Source organism: Vigna radiata, chromosome 2 (genome assembly GCF_000741045.1).
Source record: "Vigna radiata var. radiata cultivar VC1973A chromosome 2, Vradiata_ver6, whole genome shotgun sequence".
NCBI lineage: Eukaryota > Viridiplantae > Streptophyta > Magnoliopsida > Fabales > Fabaceae > Vigna > Vigna radiata.
Genome location: NC_028352.1, coordinates 5,578,858 through 5,594,356, shown reverse-complemented (window position 1 = coordinate 5,594,356; position 15,499 = coordinate 5,578,858). Strand labels below are relative to the sequence as shown.

Genomic DNA, 15,499 nt, shown 5'->3' with positions numbered 1-15,499 from the left:
GGCCCAATTATATTTATTATTACCCATCCTACCGTTGTAACACTCCCGCTCACTGTAGTTTGAAATTGCGAACGAATTTGCAGAAGCAGACACAGTAATCGATTCATTCCAAATCCAAATTCATGAAAACACAAAACTACAACTAACAGAAAAGGAGTGATAATATCGTATTATCATGGATTCCGTTAATAACATTCCGCTTCTAGACGAAGACGATTCGTTGCTCTTCGATGATTCTGCACCTTCCACCGCAGATGTCTTCTCTTGCTCCCCTCTCATACCTATCAGATCGATTCCTCTTCAAACCGGTTCGTTTTCTTTGCTATTGAATTCTCTCTTTTTGTTTTCCATTTCTGGATGATTTTTTTTTTTTTTGTGAATAATTGTTTATTTAGTACTGATTCACTCAATGCACCTGCAGAGAGTGGAGTTGCGGATTCTGAAAATCGAAATTCCTCCGTTAGTGAGAGTGCCAACAAAGAGAACGCGGATTGGAACAAACCGCAGAAGCTTAGCTTGGATCCTCATCAAATGAAGAGGAAGAAGAAAGGAGGCGGTTACAATTTGCGCAAGAGCTTGGCGTGGAATCGAGCTTTCTTTACTGAAGAAGGCACTCTTCTCTCCATTATACGTTAATTAACAATGAAAATCGATCACTCTAATTGTTCTATTATTTGAATGGTTGATTAATTAATTAATTAATTGGTTTATTTGTTCTGAATCTTACTTTTCAGGTGTTTTGAATCCGGAGGAGCTTTCTATGATTAGTGGCACTGCCTCTTCTAAGTCAGGGTTGGATTTGGAAGTGATCCACGAAGAAGAGTACGTAGGTACATCGATAAATTTGCAGGAGATTGAAGAAAATTTGTTTATGCATTCATCCGATGCTCTTCCTTTAGAAGATAGAAAAATTGGTGCTCGGTTTTCTCCAAAGCCTGCGGCATTAGCCAAAGCTTCTACTGCTCCGGTTTCCTCGGTCAGTCTTTATACTCTTTGCGCGAAAGATGGTATTGTATAGAAATTGAACTCTTCTGATTTATGTCACTTGTTACTTTGTCTACTTGTTTGTTAGGCCAAGAGGAAAATACTTACTGTCAATGACTCCGTTGGCAGCAGACCTAAACGCAATGCTTGTCCTCCACGGCTGCCAGTAGCTTCGTCCTCATATCCTTGTCATTTCTTGTTTAGGATAGATATTAAGTGGAGTGTCTCTGCTATTGAATTGAGTTGTCTTTTCTTTCTTTCTCTGTCGAATTATGGAAGTGTTTACCTTGACCCCTTTGCAAATTAAAAAGACCTAGCACAGTGAAAGCGCCGAGTAAAGAAGTGAAAGTCGCTAGGACACCTGGTCCTAAATTGGATGTTTCTGCCAATACAACAACTGCTAGGAGTCGAATCTTGACCGCAGGTTTCTCCAAGAGAAATCAGAATGCACCTCCTGGTATACTGTTCAACTCGCTTTTGTTTCTTCCATTTTATCTTATGAACTTTGACAAGACTAAATAGGAGAGATACAACTGCTAGTACTTTTACTGTTGCATAATACAGTGTGAAAATAGATTATCTAATAAATTTATGTTTTATTGAGGTTTGTGGTCTCAATGAGCTTTTCTAACTTTTACATGACATGAATTTATCGATAATATTTAGTTAATTTTGTTTCTGTTCTACAGCCACTAATCCTCCGAAGCACGCTGGACTAAAAGCCTTGTCAAAAAATCCTAAAACCATCCCAAGTAACCCAAAGGTTGTTCGTGCTGATAAAGGTTCGGTTACCAGAACACTAGCCACGCCAGCTGGGAAACACTTGGTAGGAACTTTAAACTTCTGGAGGCTGTGATTTTATGACATTTTTCAAGTTTTCAATTCCTTTACTTAACTAGTAGTCTCATGATTCGTCTCTTGAAACTGTTTGACTGCACAGAATAACTCAGTTGAAACACATCCACCAGCCAGAAAGATTCAGTCAGGAACTGAAGCAAATAAGGAGTCAGAAACTAGTCTCTCACGAGGCCCATCTGACATTAGTGAGAAAAAGCAAGAGACACAACTTCAAACAACAAAATTATCAGGCCTGCGGATGCCATCTCCCTCACTGGGATTCTTTTCTATAGTATGTGATTTTATTTGGTTCTTTTTTTATTTTATTTAAGTACATGTATCATGAGTAACATAACGATTTCATATTCATGTTTATTACTTGTTTGCAGGCAAAAGCTCCCAGTTCACATAGCCAATTACAGAAAACTTCTAAACCTTGCAAGCCTGCTAAGAGTAACGTTCTTAAATTACAGAATTTAGAAACAAATTCTGTTAATGAGGCAAGACTAAAACATGCACCTGCCATGAGGTCTGAAATTGTCAAAGGGAAGAATTGCACTGAGGAGTTAAGCCTTTTGGATGTGAAGTCAGAATTGAGCATGCAAGTGGATGATAAGCAAATGACTTGTGTAGAAGCGAAATATAATTCTGTTGGCTCTGAAAAAATAAGCAAGCAAGAAAATGTTGAAAACATTCTTGGTCATGTCAGCGTAACATACGAGGAACGCGGAGAACTATGTAGCAGTAATAATGCTTCTAGCGTGGAGGATGCGGGATTTTCTAGACATGAAAAGCTTCTTTCAGAGAGTCACGCTCAAGTGCCGTTGGAGAAAGAAACTGGTCAGCCTGATGTTTCGTTAAAAGGGTATCAATCTGTATTGCAGGAACGACCATCGATGCACCATCATGGTGGTGCCGCTGATCTTGTTAAAAGTGGAGGAGATGCTCAAAAACATTTATTGATATGGAATCTCTCAGTCAATTGTAGTGAAACCACCGGAAGTAATTTAGAGGCAGTTAATCAACAGTTACAGGGGAAACAACTCAAGACTACAAGTGCTGTTAGGGTGGGGGAAATCATGTCAACAAGAGAAAGTGAATCTCATGTAAATAGTTGTCAGAAATCTATACCAGAAATCAAATGTGCTGCTGCAAGTGAACCAAAAATAGCTAAAATTGAAGGCTGTCAGTTATCAGTAGACGATCAGTCAGGTTTCATTCAGACAATACCAGTGTTGGAACAATGTGATAAGGTTATCGCATCAGAAGCAAAGGATCATAGTACTCAAGTCAATGAATTGGACAGGTTGAGTGAAGATTGCATAACCGTTTCTGCAACAGTTTGCAACACTGAGTTAAACAATGTTTCACAGGAAAGAAGACCTTTTCGTGAGGATAATGTACAGGATCTTGTCCTTACATCCCAAGTATGTCCAATGGTAAAATCTGATTTTGTTTTTGGTGAAAATGAAATGTCAACCAATAAACACTGTACAATTTCCAAATTGCAGCTTAGGGATGAGGATTCTTCTAGGGAGGCTTCTATCCACTATGATGTTCCGTGTTATCTCCCTGGAAACTTTGAGCAACAAACTAGCAACATTACGTATTCTAAAGTTACGAAAATGCTCAGTGAAGATGTGGGTTTAGTGTTAAATCACGGTGACTTGCTTGATCAAAGTGAATTTTCTCAAGTATCTGCAGACATTAATTCAAACACCAAAGATTTTATTGGTTCTGAAGCTGAAAAACCCTCTAGCTGCTTACAACATACACTATTGACTCGGTTAGTCCGAGACGTTGATCACACTAACACAGATATTAAAGAATCACATGTGGAAGATGCGCAGATGCGGTTGCTTAATGAAACTCTAGCGCCATACAAAAGAAATAGTAAGCATTTAAATGTTTTCATTACCAATAAGTTTCCATTGGCAGATAACAATAGTATGAATGAAAATTGTAGTCTTTCTGATATTCAAAGCCTCGGTGCTGCTGTTCGTGCAGATCCTGAGAACGGTAATAACGTACTACACTGTGACAGTGACTGGCTACCCACAAATATTGCTTCTTCTGAAGAAATCAATAAATCAACGGAAGATGTGCATGCGCGTCCGTTTAATGAAAACCCAGCGCCATTCAACTGCAACAGTAAGCACTGCCTTGTTACAAATGATACTGATTTTCAAAGGTCTGGTGTTGTTGGTGCTGCAGATTCAGATGATGTTAATAGCATACTACTAGACTTGAATGGTGATATGTCAACACATGTTGCTCCTTCTGAAGAGATTAAGAAAACAATTTTATATGAGGGTGCATTATGTGATATCTATACAAGTGAAAACAGTGCTTCCAATAATCATAGTCAGGCTATGCCTGAAAACAAAGATGGAAATATTCGTACGGATGATTTGTCAATCGATGATGCAAAAGAAGGTTATTCTAACATGTTGCCTTTAGTGGAATTTCAACTCAATGGCAACATTCAGAAAATGTCTGAAAACAAAGATGGAGATCTTGATATGGAGGATGTCAAAGACGGTTCTTCTGATATATTGCCTCTAGTTGAAGTTCAACTCGATGACAACATTCAGGCCATGACTGAAAACAATGGAAGAAATCTTGATATGGATGATTTGCAAACGGGTAATGCAAAAGAAGGTTCTTCTGACATGTTTCTTTCAGTTAAAGTTCAAGTCAATGACAACATTCATGATATGTTTGAAAACAGTGATGGAAACGTTGATATGGATGATTCAAAAGAATGTTCTTCTGTCATATTGCCTTTAGTTGAAGTTCAACTCAGTGACAACATTCAGGCTATTTCTGAAAACAATGATGAAATTCTTGACATGGACAATGCAAAAGAAGGTTCTTCTGACATATTGCCTCTAGTTGAAGTTCAACTGGATGACAACATTCAGGCCATGTCTGAGAACAATGAAAGAAATCTTTATATGGATGATGCAAAAAAAGATTCTTCTGACATGTTGCCTTTAGTTGAAGTTCGACTCAATGAAAACATTGTGGATGTGTCTGAACATAATGATGGAAATCATGATATGGATGATTCAGAAGAATGTTCTTCTGACATATTGCCTTTAGTTGAAGTTCAACTCATTGACAACATTCAGGCCATTTCTGGAAACAATGATGAAAAGCTTGACATGGACGATGCAAAAGAAAGTCCTTCTCATACATTGCCTCCAGTTGAAGTTCAACTCGATGACAATATTCAGGCCATGTATGAAAACAGTGAAAGAAATTTTTATATGGATGATTTGCAAGTGGATTATGCTAAAGGCTCTTCTGACACGTTGCCTTTATTTGAAGTTCAAGTCAGTGACAATATGCAACATGTGTCTGAAAACAATGACGGAAATCTTGATATGGATGATTCAAAAGAATGTTCTTCGGACATATTGCCTTTAGTTGAAGTTCAAGTCAATGACAACATTATATCTTCTGAACGCATTTCTTCTTCAGCAGTGAACCAAGATTCTTTTGCAGATGTAGTTGCCTGGAAAGCTGAGGAGCGTTGTTCTTTAAGTGAAAGTTCAAATTTACCAGCTTCAGATCATCTAACCTTCAACCTAGATGAATTTTCCGATACTGACATGCTATATCAGTCCAAAGGTGGGATTTACTTTGCAGAAGACAAAAGAAAAATAATTCGCTTGTGAGTATCTTAGTTTGTTCTGATATTATTTGGTCAATTACGCTTTGACAACCCTTCCATTTCTACATCTAAGACATCGTTTGAATGACAGACATGAATCTGCTGCTAAAAGAAAGCAGGAAGTTCTTACAGGGAATCTTCCAACAAATGCTGCTCCATTTTCTGATGAATGGTTTACTGCAACCGATTCCGCTGAACAGGTGACTTAGATTTATCGACTGCACGTGCATGTTCTTAATGATAGCTTTTTGCATATCGTGGTGTTTCATTCCACTTCGGTGGTTGTTTTTCTGCTTTCAATTCTCACGATGCTTTTTTTTTTGGGCTTTAAACGTTGATCCTTTTATAATAATTATTTTTTGGTTTTCTTTGTTGAACTATGGTCTTTTTTTTTTTTGTGCATTTAGAAGTTGAATCAAAATCCCCCCCGTGGAGATAGGCGGGAAACTGTTGCTTGTGATACTGAGGTAAGCAATGCTTTTGTGGAAAGCTGACCTTTCAGTGAGAATGATGGAGAAAATCTCCACTTTATAGCCCTACTATTTCCAATGGTGAAAGCAGATTTAGATTAATGTATCAACTAATAACTGCTGTACCATTTTTGAGTTGCAGCTTCGAGATGATGGTTCTTCTAGGGATGCTTCTATTCAGCATCATGTTCACGGTGATGTCACGGGAAACATTGAGCAACAAACTAGCACGAGTACATATTGTAAAGCTGAAGAAATGCTTTGTGAGTACAAGGGTTTGGAGCCAAATCATGATGACGTGGTTGATCAGAATGAACTTTCTGAAGTATGCGAAGATTTCATTTCAAACACCAAAGATTCTATGGGCAGTGGAGCAGAAAAACCTTCTGGCCATATACAACATTCACTACTGGGTCAGTTTGTCGAAGAATTTAATCAGACTAACAGAGAAATTGAGGAATCACATTTAACGACACAAGTGCAGTCATTTGCTGAAAACCCAGTGTTATACAACTGCAACAGTAAACAATGTCTTGCTGTTTCTGATGGTAAGTTTCAATTGGCGGACAGTGACAATGTAAATGAAAATTCTCATGATCCTGATTTTCAAGGGCCTTGTGCTATTGTTGGTGTAGATTTCCAGAATGTTGATGACATACATTTACCCTTGGATGGTAATTGGCTGTCCACAAATACAGCTTCTTCTGAAGAAATCAAGGAAACAAATTTGTCTGAAAATGCATTAAAAGGAGGTGATGCCCGTACATGTGAGTATAAGGCTTCCAATGACCATATTCAGGCCATGCCTGAAAATGAAGATAGATATCTTTATGCGGATGAGAGGCGAGAGCATTTGCAAACGAATGATGCAAAGAAAGGTTCTTCAGACATATTCCCAGTAGTTGAAGTTCAACTCAAAGACAACGTTGTATCTTCTGATGAAGAGAGCAAAGACTCCTTTACAGATGAAGTTGCTTGGAAACCTGAAGAGCATCGTTCAAGTGAAAGTTCAAGCTTACCAGCTTCAGATAATCTTGCCTCGAGAGTCCCGCAGGTCAGTGAAATTAGTTTGTTGAACTCTACAACTTTTTCAGAAGAAGCTGGAACTAATATTTTTGAGAAAGACGAGTCTCCTAATACCGACATGGAGCACCAGTCAAAAGGTGACATTAATTATGCAGAAGACAGCAACAAAGTCATTCATTTGTAAGTTTCATTGTTCTTGATAATATTTGATAATCACAGTTTGGCAATTCTTTCGTTTATACTTGACAAGTTGAGTGATGCAAATTAATATTTTGAATGGCAGGCAGGAATCCGCAACTAAAAGCAAGCGGGAAGTTCCTACATTGAAGCCTCCGCCAAATGCTGCTCCATTTTCTGAAGAATGGTTAGCTGCAATTGAAGCCGCCGGAGAGGTGACAGATTTCTTGACGGAACTGCATATTTTTTATGACTGATTAATAGCTTTATGCATGGCGCGATTTTTTATGTCACGTAGTGTAGTTTTGCTATTTTCAATTAGCATCACGGTATTATATAAAGTCTGTTCTTTGCCATGTTAGATTCACTTTACACCTGGTGTTGACAGGAGATCTTAACGATGAAAGGCGGTGCTGTACAAAATTCTCCCACTGAGAAGCCTCAGCACGAACCTGGTCCTTGGTCCCCGGTAGGCATACTTCGCCCTCTAAACTGATTCAAGTTTTAAACGTAGAGATCTAGCATGACAATTTACATTTTTTTAATCGGATAAGAAAGTAAACTCACATACCTATGGATTCTCTAACTGAATTGTGTATAATTCAGTCTCTATTTTTACAGTTTTAAATAAAGGAGACCCTATCAAGATAAAACAATGTTGATATGACGAGGTCACTTGAAACATCTAACGCGTAAAGATGAACTTACTTCAAAGAACACGAACAAAAAAGAACTTATCATGCCTTTGTAGTTTCAGAATATATGGAGAATAATTGAACATTTTTTGTCGCTTAAAAAGAAGTAATGTGCGTGAGAATTAAGAGCACTTGGTGTTGGAACTCCTGCTACTGTTTTGCACATTAGAATTCGGATAATTTAAAAATTTTGGACTGTTCGAGAAATTCTACTAAAGCTGTTCGAGTTTCATCCTAGAACATAATCGGGCATGCGCTCCGAGCTCAGCTTGTAAAAATGAGAAAAATCCTCGCCAAACATCTAGAAATCAAACCGTGAAGTATGATATTGCAGGAAAATGAAAAGAAAGTGAACCCTATCAGTTACAGTCAAATGATTGCTATTTTTTAATTGGACTCAATTTTTTAAGTATATAATACTAAAATGTTTTTTTTAATTAACAATATTTAAATAATTGTTGGTAAAAGTGGAAAATCAAATGTGTAGAGAAAAGAACTCGTGATATTATTATGTACCAATTGGAGTAATTTTCTTACCTAGAAAAGATTCAAGAAACGTATATGCACCCCATTTTTACAACTTTGGGGTTCAAACCCGTTTACCAATCAGTTTCTCTATGTATTTTGACATTATTGTGTGTAACTTTAATTTCTTCTATTTTTATTTTTATTTTTTTGGTTTTTGCAGGTGAGACGTAAGAATCAATCAATTGGACCCTTTGATTGTACCAAACACAATATCCAGCCTTCCAGTTCATAATGACAAAACTGAGATTCAGTCATTATTAATTACTAACCATTTTTTCTGCTACGCATATAGAATTGCCGGTACCCAGAATCATGCCATAGTCTGAAGATGCCCAATAAATAAATAGTATCCTGATTCAGATTGTTCTCAAATTGTAAATGACATTTGTGTCTACTTATTACATTGGACTTTTGTTTTTTCCACGAGCTATATATATATATATATATGAGGCTAATCTCCACTTTTTTGCATTCATTTTCACCTTCTTTTGCATGATGCTTTTTCATTGATAGAAAAGGTTATCCAAACAAGCATGTAAATTTTATTGATAAGTAAGTATTCATGGGAAAAACACAGACGAACCGAGATTGAGAATTATAAAAGCTTACATATCCATAAAAGAGGAGGTTCTGAATAGAGGTTAAGTCGTACCCTCGATCTGATTACTTGCATACCTTTTTTGTTGACTTAAACTCGGCTAGATGTCTGGGAAACTATATAATTAAACCCATCTTTTTTCGAGCCTGATGTTATAGACAGATCAAGTAGTTATATAAAAAAAAGTGAAATAAACCTAGACATAATATTGTAAGGAGACTCATTGTCACAGAAATATGGTAATGAAAATCTATACATATCATACTTAAGACAAACGTTAAACTTGAAATTAGAAAAGTCAGACCATCCATTCAATATGTGTGCTCACTGAATTCAAATCCACTATACATATAATATAGCAGAAAATAGATAAAACTAAGATACAAGAAGTTACAATGCAAATAACTTAGGCAGGATACATGATGAGTAACCCAAGCCCAAAAGAAAATAAAATAATAAATAACCCATCAGGGTTAAAAAAAATTGTGGAGCCTAATATCGTTGCATGGCACTTTACAACAAAAGGGCACTCACCAAGACGTAGTTGCACCTAACTAGTCACACAGATTGAATAAAATACCTAAGGAGCTTGGCTGGGAACAAGATTGAAATTTCATTCAACTTGATACTTTCCTGCTTGTAAGCAGTGAACTTAGTGATGAAAAAATTACGATTTTATTATTTTTCCTTCTAAAGATACAACTTACAAGTCCTTGAGTCTTTCTGCTTTAAGCATGCTCAGGATTGAGTGCTAATGCTTCCCTGTATATCATCTCCTTTATTTGCTCTTCATCCAATGGTTGTTGCTCAAACTCAAAAGAGAATGGCTCCATGCAGATTGGTTCATCAGCTACATCATGCAGTTTTTCAAGGTATGGATGGGCTAGCGCTTCTTCAACTGCCAATATTTAAACAGAAATATATAAAAAAGAGTGCCCCTTTTCATTCAATATGTAGGTTTGCATACATCATCACTGTTCAAAATGAACCTACATATGTGGCTTTATCCAGATACAAAATTATAAATAAATAAAAAATGACAGGAATGGGAAAGGTACCTGTAATTCTTTTGGTGGGATCAATTGTCAACATTTTATCAACAAGATCAATGGCTGCGGGATGAACATGGGGGAAAACCTGAGCTAAAGGTTGGCGAGGATATTGAGGAAGCTGTCTAATATACCTTCTTGCGTCTTCATTTTTTACTAACCCAAGGTCAGCGTCAGTTGGGGTGCCAAGAAGCTGTTGATAAGACGAGAAGCGTAAGCATGGAAATAAAATTAATTTTTAAAATTGAACTACTGAATATATTATCCATGCTATTGAATAACTTGAAACATGTCATCGTCGAATTTTAAGAGAGGCTACGGCAAGCATTTTATGCAATTTTTTAGGTCATTGTCTTTTCTTGTTTTTTCAATCTCACCTCTGTCAATAGGCGCATCTGATGCACATGGTCTTTGCCTGGAAAGAGAGGTTTTTTATTCATAAGCTCCATGAAGATGCAACCAACAGACCACACATCTATCGCAGAGGTGTAATCTGAGGAGTTCAACAATAATTCGGGAGCCCTGTACCATCTTGTGACAACGTATTCTGTCATGAAGTCACTTTCCATAGTTGGTCGGGCAAGACCAAAGTCAATAATCTTCAAGTCGCAATTAGAATTCAATAACAGGTTGCTCGGTTTTAAATCTCTATGGATTATGTTTGCAGAATGTATATACTTTAGCCCACGAAGAATCTGATACAAAAAGTACTGCAAGTACAAGAGCATCCAATCATCAGAAAAACAAAAGGTTCCAATTTGAACACATAGTAATTATGGTACATAGAAATTAAAAAACAACAAGCTTGAGAGCACTCACTTGGCAGTGCTCCTCCGAAAGACTTTGATTTGAGCGAATGATGTGATGAAGATCAGTATCCATGAGTTCCATGGCTATGTAGACATCATTAAACTCTCTACGCAATGGTGGAGGAATAACATCTCTCAAACCAATTACCTGATATCCAAACAGACATTAATTACAACAAATTAGACACTACTTTTACATTCTATTAATCCACATTTTTTAAGATTTTCACTACAGTGAAACCTTAAAGGCGTACCAACGCGACCAACTTGTTTCATAAGTTAAATTAAATTCAATGTTATGAATAGCAAACGTTTATAACCAAATCCCAGTTCCATGTTATCATGTGTTACCCAAATTAGGAAGTCATGGTCAATCTCGGGACTTGTCCCTGTTAAATACCAACAAACGAGTTGCCACTCGCTTGTATTTTACTGGCATTCTATGCTTCTACAACTTTTCGTAAATAAGTTATACAAAATCTCAAAAGAATTTAGGTTTTAATTTCTTCACTACTGTATAAAAATGTCAACTAATGGTATAATTTTGAAGATACTTACTCTAAAATTAACAATTTTATCATATCAAGTTGTGATTAGCATAATTTTAATGGGCTAAATTTCTATGTACTGTTATTTTGTACGAAAAATGTCAACTACTCAAAAAACACGACTGATAGGATGTTATGATAAATATAAGTGAAATAAATTTATCATGTTAATTTGTAACTACAAATCAGGATAATTCTGACTCCATACTCCATTTATTCATTTTTAATTGATTATAAAGTGAAAATTTCAGTTAAATACGTGTCACAATAAAAACAGTTTAAGAAAATAATTTCTCCAACCAAAACCAAGCATGTATTACATTTGTATCATTCGATGATACGATATATCTGCAAGTCAAACAAAGGAGAGATTACTCACATTTTCATGATCCAAATGTTTAAGAAGCTTAATCTCACGGAGCGTTCGCTTAGCGTCCATGTGATTGTCGAAAGCATTCGCTATTTTTTTAACAGCCACCAGCTCATTCGTCTCCGTATTCAACAGCGAGCTTCAAAAATCACATCAACGGACTATTCAGATTTCATAATCTCACAAAAACATTAAAAAAATAAAAATAAAAGAACAACAAAACCAAACACTCATGCACTAGCCAACGTTCAATCACAACCGAATCGGATTCATATAATCAGAAAACCACACAATCTCTCAATTAAACCAATCGCGTTTCCAAAACCACAATAACACGAAGAAAACGAAGCAGTACCAAACGATTCCGTAAGCGCCGCGTCCAATAGGCATGATTGGAGGACGATACTTCGCCGTAACCTCGAAGAGGTTGCCGAATATGTTGTACTGAATGAACTGTCCGCCGTGCGTCGAAACCGCCGGAAAATCAGCTACGCCATTCGGATTACCTCCGGCCATCACTTTCTCCCTCGATGAAACTTTCTCTCTCTAGAAACCGTTCAGAGAAGAGCGTTTTCTCTCTTCTCACTCGCGAACCGCACCACCGCGCTTTCTCCCTCTAACAAACTTTCTCTTTCTAGAAAACGTCAAAGAAGAAAGGGATGAGGATGGAGAGTGGAAGAGGCGAGTGGAGCGGTTTTAACTTAAATAGTATCAACGAACGAGTGAGTCACCGAGTCAGTGTGTGCGTGCGTGCGTACGTGTAACTACTTTCGCTCGGTCAACTCGGCCTGGTAAGCACGTTGAGTCTTCACACTCTTTCGGAGCAGGTGCCAGGAAGACGGGGCGAAAACGCGCCATGAGAAGAAAAATAACAGAACGAACCACACACGCACACGTGCGACGCGTTTGGGACTCCATCGGACGGCTCTGATTTTAGCCGCCTCTCATCTACGGCCACCGTTTGTTCAATTATTTCAACAGCCATCAACCTTTCTTTCCTCTTGTATTATTACGTGATTTGTATTGTATGCTCGTCAAAGCCACCTCGTGGATTTTATATTAAAGATTTAAATGAACAAATAAATCTATAACAATAAATATCAAATGTTATCCTTAGCCTGAAGACACTGAATAATTCAGTCAGAAGCGTGTAATTATTTTGTGCAAATTTTGACTTGTGCCAATTTCCATATATTTAATGTATAACCAATAAAATTATTTAATTCTCTTGTTTGGGCTTTTTGGACCCTTTCATTCGCTTAAAATAAATATACTTTGGTTAAATTATTTTTTACTATTGCGCAAATAATTGATTAGCCTAATAAAAAATTCCATTATTTGCTAATCCATCACTAACAACTACATTAAACAAAGCTGTGTCAGTGACAATGCCAAAAAGTCCACTGCTTTACCTCTCGTGTAATTTCATTATTTTTTATAATCTATTGAAATATTTTAAAGTTGAATTATTAGATGATATATCTTATTACATTGTTTTATGGTTAAGTGTACCCACAAAAAAGATGTATTATTACTAAAAGTTTAAGATTTAATGAACTCAAAAGACAAAATTAATTTTTCGCTTTTCTGTATTTAAGAAATTTCGTGTGTAAAATTCAAGAGAAATTCCTCTACAAGTATATGAACATGACCTAAATTTAAGTCATTTAAATACATTGATTCTAAGTTACTAAATTTTAAACCAGAATAATCAATACTTAAGACATTTTTATAATTATTAATTATAAAAACCCATATATCTGATTCAAATATTGTACTTAATTTTTTATATAATGTATTGGATGTCTTTAATTTAATGAAGGATAAAATTCCAAAATTAAAATTTATCGAATGATAGTGTGAATTTATTTTACATTATTTGTATCTTTTTATTTAAATCCGTACAGTCTTTTTAAACCATGACGCGTACCTATACTTAAAATCTAAATTTAAATTTTTGTCCACAATTAGAAATTAGAGTTCATATATTTGGAGTTTAATCTTAGTTATCATTTATTTGTGATTAAAAAAAATCTTTGATTTTATTCTTCAAGCAGTGATTGAATAATAACTGAAGTTATTATTGGTCAACCTTTTCAATCTACATCAATGAAGAATCTTCCCCAAATCGATACTTCTGGGCCCTCGGCATAATATTTAAATTAACACTAATCTCGGGTTAAATAAATAATTAAGAAAAGGTACAACATTTTATGAACTTTTTATGCTTAAATAATAAATAAATAAAAAATCGCGGAACATTTCACGTGTTAAAATTATAAATTGACCACATCCTAAAGAAAACATAAGAAAATGACTTGAATAGAATTTAGTTTGATGAAAAACACTTAAGCAAGTTCAGACCTTCAAAAAAGATTAATAAGTTAAATTACTTTTTCTTAAATGACTTATTTGTCATGGATTTTGGAAAAAATTGGGATATCAAAGAGAAAGTTATAGAAAGTTTTTGTGTAATTCAATATTTTCAAATTAAGAGTCTTTTAGTCGGCTTTTTTTTTTCTTTTTAGATTCTCTCTATTATTGTAATTTTTTTAAATAATTACTATTTATTTGATAATTGATCTTTTAAAAAGCAAGAAAAAAAAATTGTAACAATATTTAGCGTAAAAGAGTATATTGTTAGGTACTTCTAAATTTTTTTAGCTCAAATAAGTACTTAAATTATAATTTGAAAATATTAATTAAAAGAAACTTATATGTGATAATTAAATTGATCTTCATATTAGTTCTAATATTGTCTTTAAAAAGAAGACCAAACATATTAAAATTAATTCACATTTTATTTGAGAAAAAAAATCATATTTAAGGAAATGAAGATTGAATTTGTTAGCTCAAGTGATCAATTAGTAGAATTTTTTTCAATTCTTTAGAAAGACTTATAATTAATTATAGGTTTAAACCCTTTTTTGGTTCCTAAGTTAAGTTCTGATTTTCAGTTTAGTCCCCGCTTTTAAAAATGTCAACCTTTAGGACTGATTTGATATGTTACATTTTTCATATCAAATCATAGGGACTAAAGGTTGACATATTTAAAAGCGAGGACTAAACTGGACATCAGAACTTAACTTAGGGACCAAAAAAGAGTTTAAACCTTAATTATATTTATAACAAACTTAATACATATAATTTATATGTATCAACTTGAGGAATATGTTAGATGTGACTCCTAGTTACAATATTATATGTACCGTATGATCATTCTGTCAGCTGCAGACTGAACAGTTAACCTTTAGTCAGACACGTCAACAAACTACTCTTGTGACTGGACAAATGACCAAGCAGTCGTAGAATTTGACCAGACAATCCATCGACAAGGAGATTAATTACAATGTTGAACAAATTAAGGTAAAGTGCAATTACCACCAACTGGACCACAATTAGGTTGTTTTTAATCAAAATTTTACTCTAAAATCTATAAATATAGGTTTGAGGTAGAAAGGTAAATGATTATATTTATTGTAATATTAATATATGAACTTTTAAATGACTGACTTTGACATTAGAGCATCTTTTGCAAGTATCCTCTAGACGTTATTAGACAAACGACTACAAACAAATACTTAGAATGAAGATAGCATTTAGACCTGTTAGACTATTACCTAGATATTAGATGTTGACTTCGGTTCTACAACTTAAAATATTATATATTAGTTTTAAATATAATAGACTTGAATCTTTCTATGTATAATTATGTGCTCAACATATACT

The 15,499-nt window shown here is 35.2% G+C and overlaps 2 protein-coding genes across 3 annotated transcripts; one reads left to right on the top strand and one right to left on the bottom strand.

The window, feature by feature from the left end:
- The first annotated feature begins 26 nt into the window (after positions 1 to 26).
- On the top strand, positions 27 to 8,850 carry LOC106756057. The gene is made up of 16 exons (XM_022787233.1): positions 27 to 308; positions 422 to 610; positions 735 to 976; positions 1,073 to 1,166; positions 1,289 to 1,441; positions 1,674 to 1,810; positions 1,925 to 2,113; positions 2,211 to 3,248; positions 3,333 to 3,714; positions 3,829 to 5,500; positions 5,592 to 5,700; positions 5,908 to 5,967; positions 6,113 to 7,176; positions 7,280 to 7,388; positions 7,562 to 7,642; positions 8,557 to 8,850. Exons 1-16 carry the CDS (start codon positions 176 to 178, stop codon positions 8,626 to 8,628), a joined length of 5,724 nt encoding a protein of 1,907 aa, XP_022642954.1. The 5' UTR covers positions 27 to 175; the 3' UTR covers positions 8,629 to 8,850.
- Positions 8,851 to 9,008: 158 nt separating this feature from the next.
- Positions 9,009 to 12,704, bottom strand: LOC106756058 (mitogen-activated protein kinase 3). Of its 2 annotated transcripts, XM_022778459.1 has the most exons (7): positions 12,126 to 12,704; positions 11,780 to 11,909; positions 10,863 to 11,000; positions 10,421 to 10,753; positions 10,053 to 10,236; positions 9,702 to 9,892; positions 9,009 to 9,140 (listed from the first exon to the last, which is right to left on the bottom strand). In XM_022778459.1, exons 1-6 carry the CDS (start codon positions 12,284 to 12,286, stop codon positions 9,723 to 9,725), a joined length of 1,116 nt encoding a protein of 371 aa, XP_022634180.1. In that variant the 5' UTR covers positions 12,287 to 12,704; the 3' UTR covers positions 9,009 to 9,140; positions 9,702 to 9,722. The 2 variants fall into 2 exon arrangements, with proteins under 2 accessions (XP_022634180.1, XP_014493789.1); XM_014638303.2 differs by lacking the exon at positions 9,009 to 9,140 and having other exon boundaries at positions 9,260 to 9,892; positions 12,126 to 12,701.
- Between the last annotated feature and the right edge of the window lie 2,795 nt (positions 12,705 to 15,499).

Excerpts from the sequence above, each read along its gene's own strand:
- LOC106756058 (XM_022778459.1), bottom strand. The coding sequence starts at position 12,286 with ATGGCCGGAGGTAATCCGAATGGCGTAGCTGATTTTCCGGCGGTTTCG. Across the intron at positions 11,910-12,125 it reads GGCGCTTACGGAATCGTTTG|CTCGCTGTTGAATACGGAGA; the intron begins GTACTGCTTCGT and ends TGATTTTTGAAG. Across the intron at positions 10,754-10,862 it reads TTTCGGAGGAGCACTGCCAA|TACTTTTTGTATCAGATTCT; the intron begins GTGAGTGCTCTC and ends TTGTACTTGCAG.
- LOC106756057 (XM_022787233.1), top strand. The coding sequence starts at position 176 with ATGGATTCCGTTAATAACATTCCGCTTCTAGACGAAGACGATTCGTTG. Across the intron at positions 5,501-5,591 it reads AAAAGAAAAATAATTCGCTT|ACATGAATCTGCTGCTAAAA; the intron begins GTGAGTATCTTA and ends TTTGAATGACAG. Across the intron at positions 7,177-7,279 it reads AGCAACAAAGTCATTCATTT|GCAGGAATCCGCAACTAAAA; the intron begins GTAAGTTTCATT and ends TTTGAATGGCAG.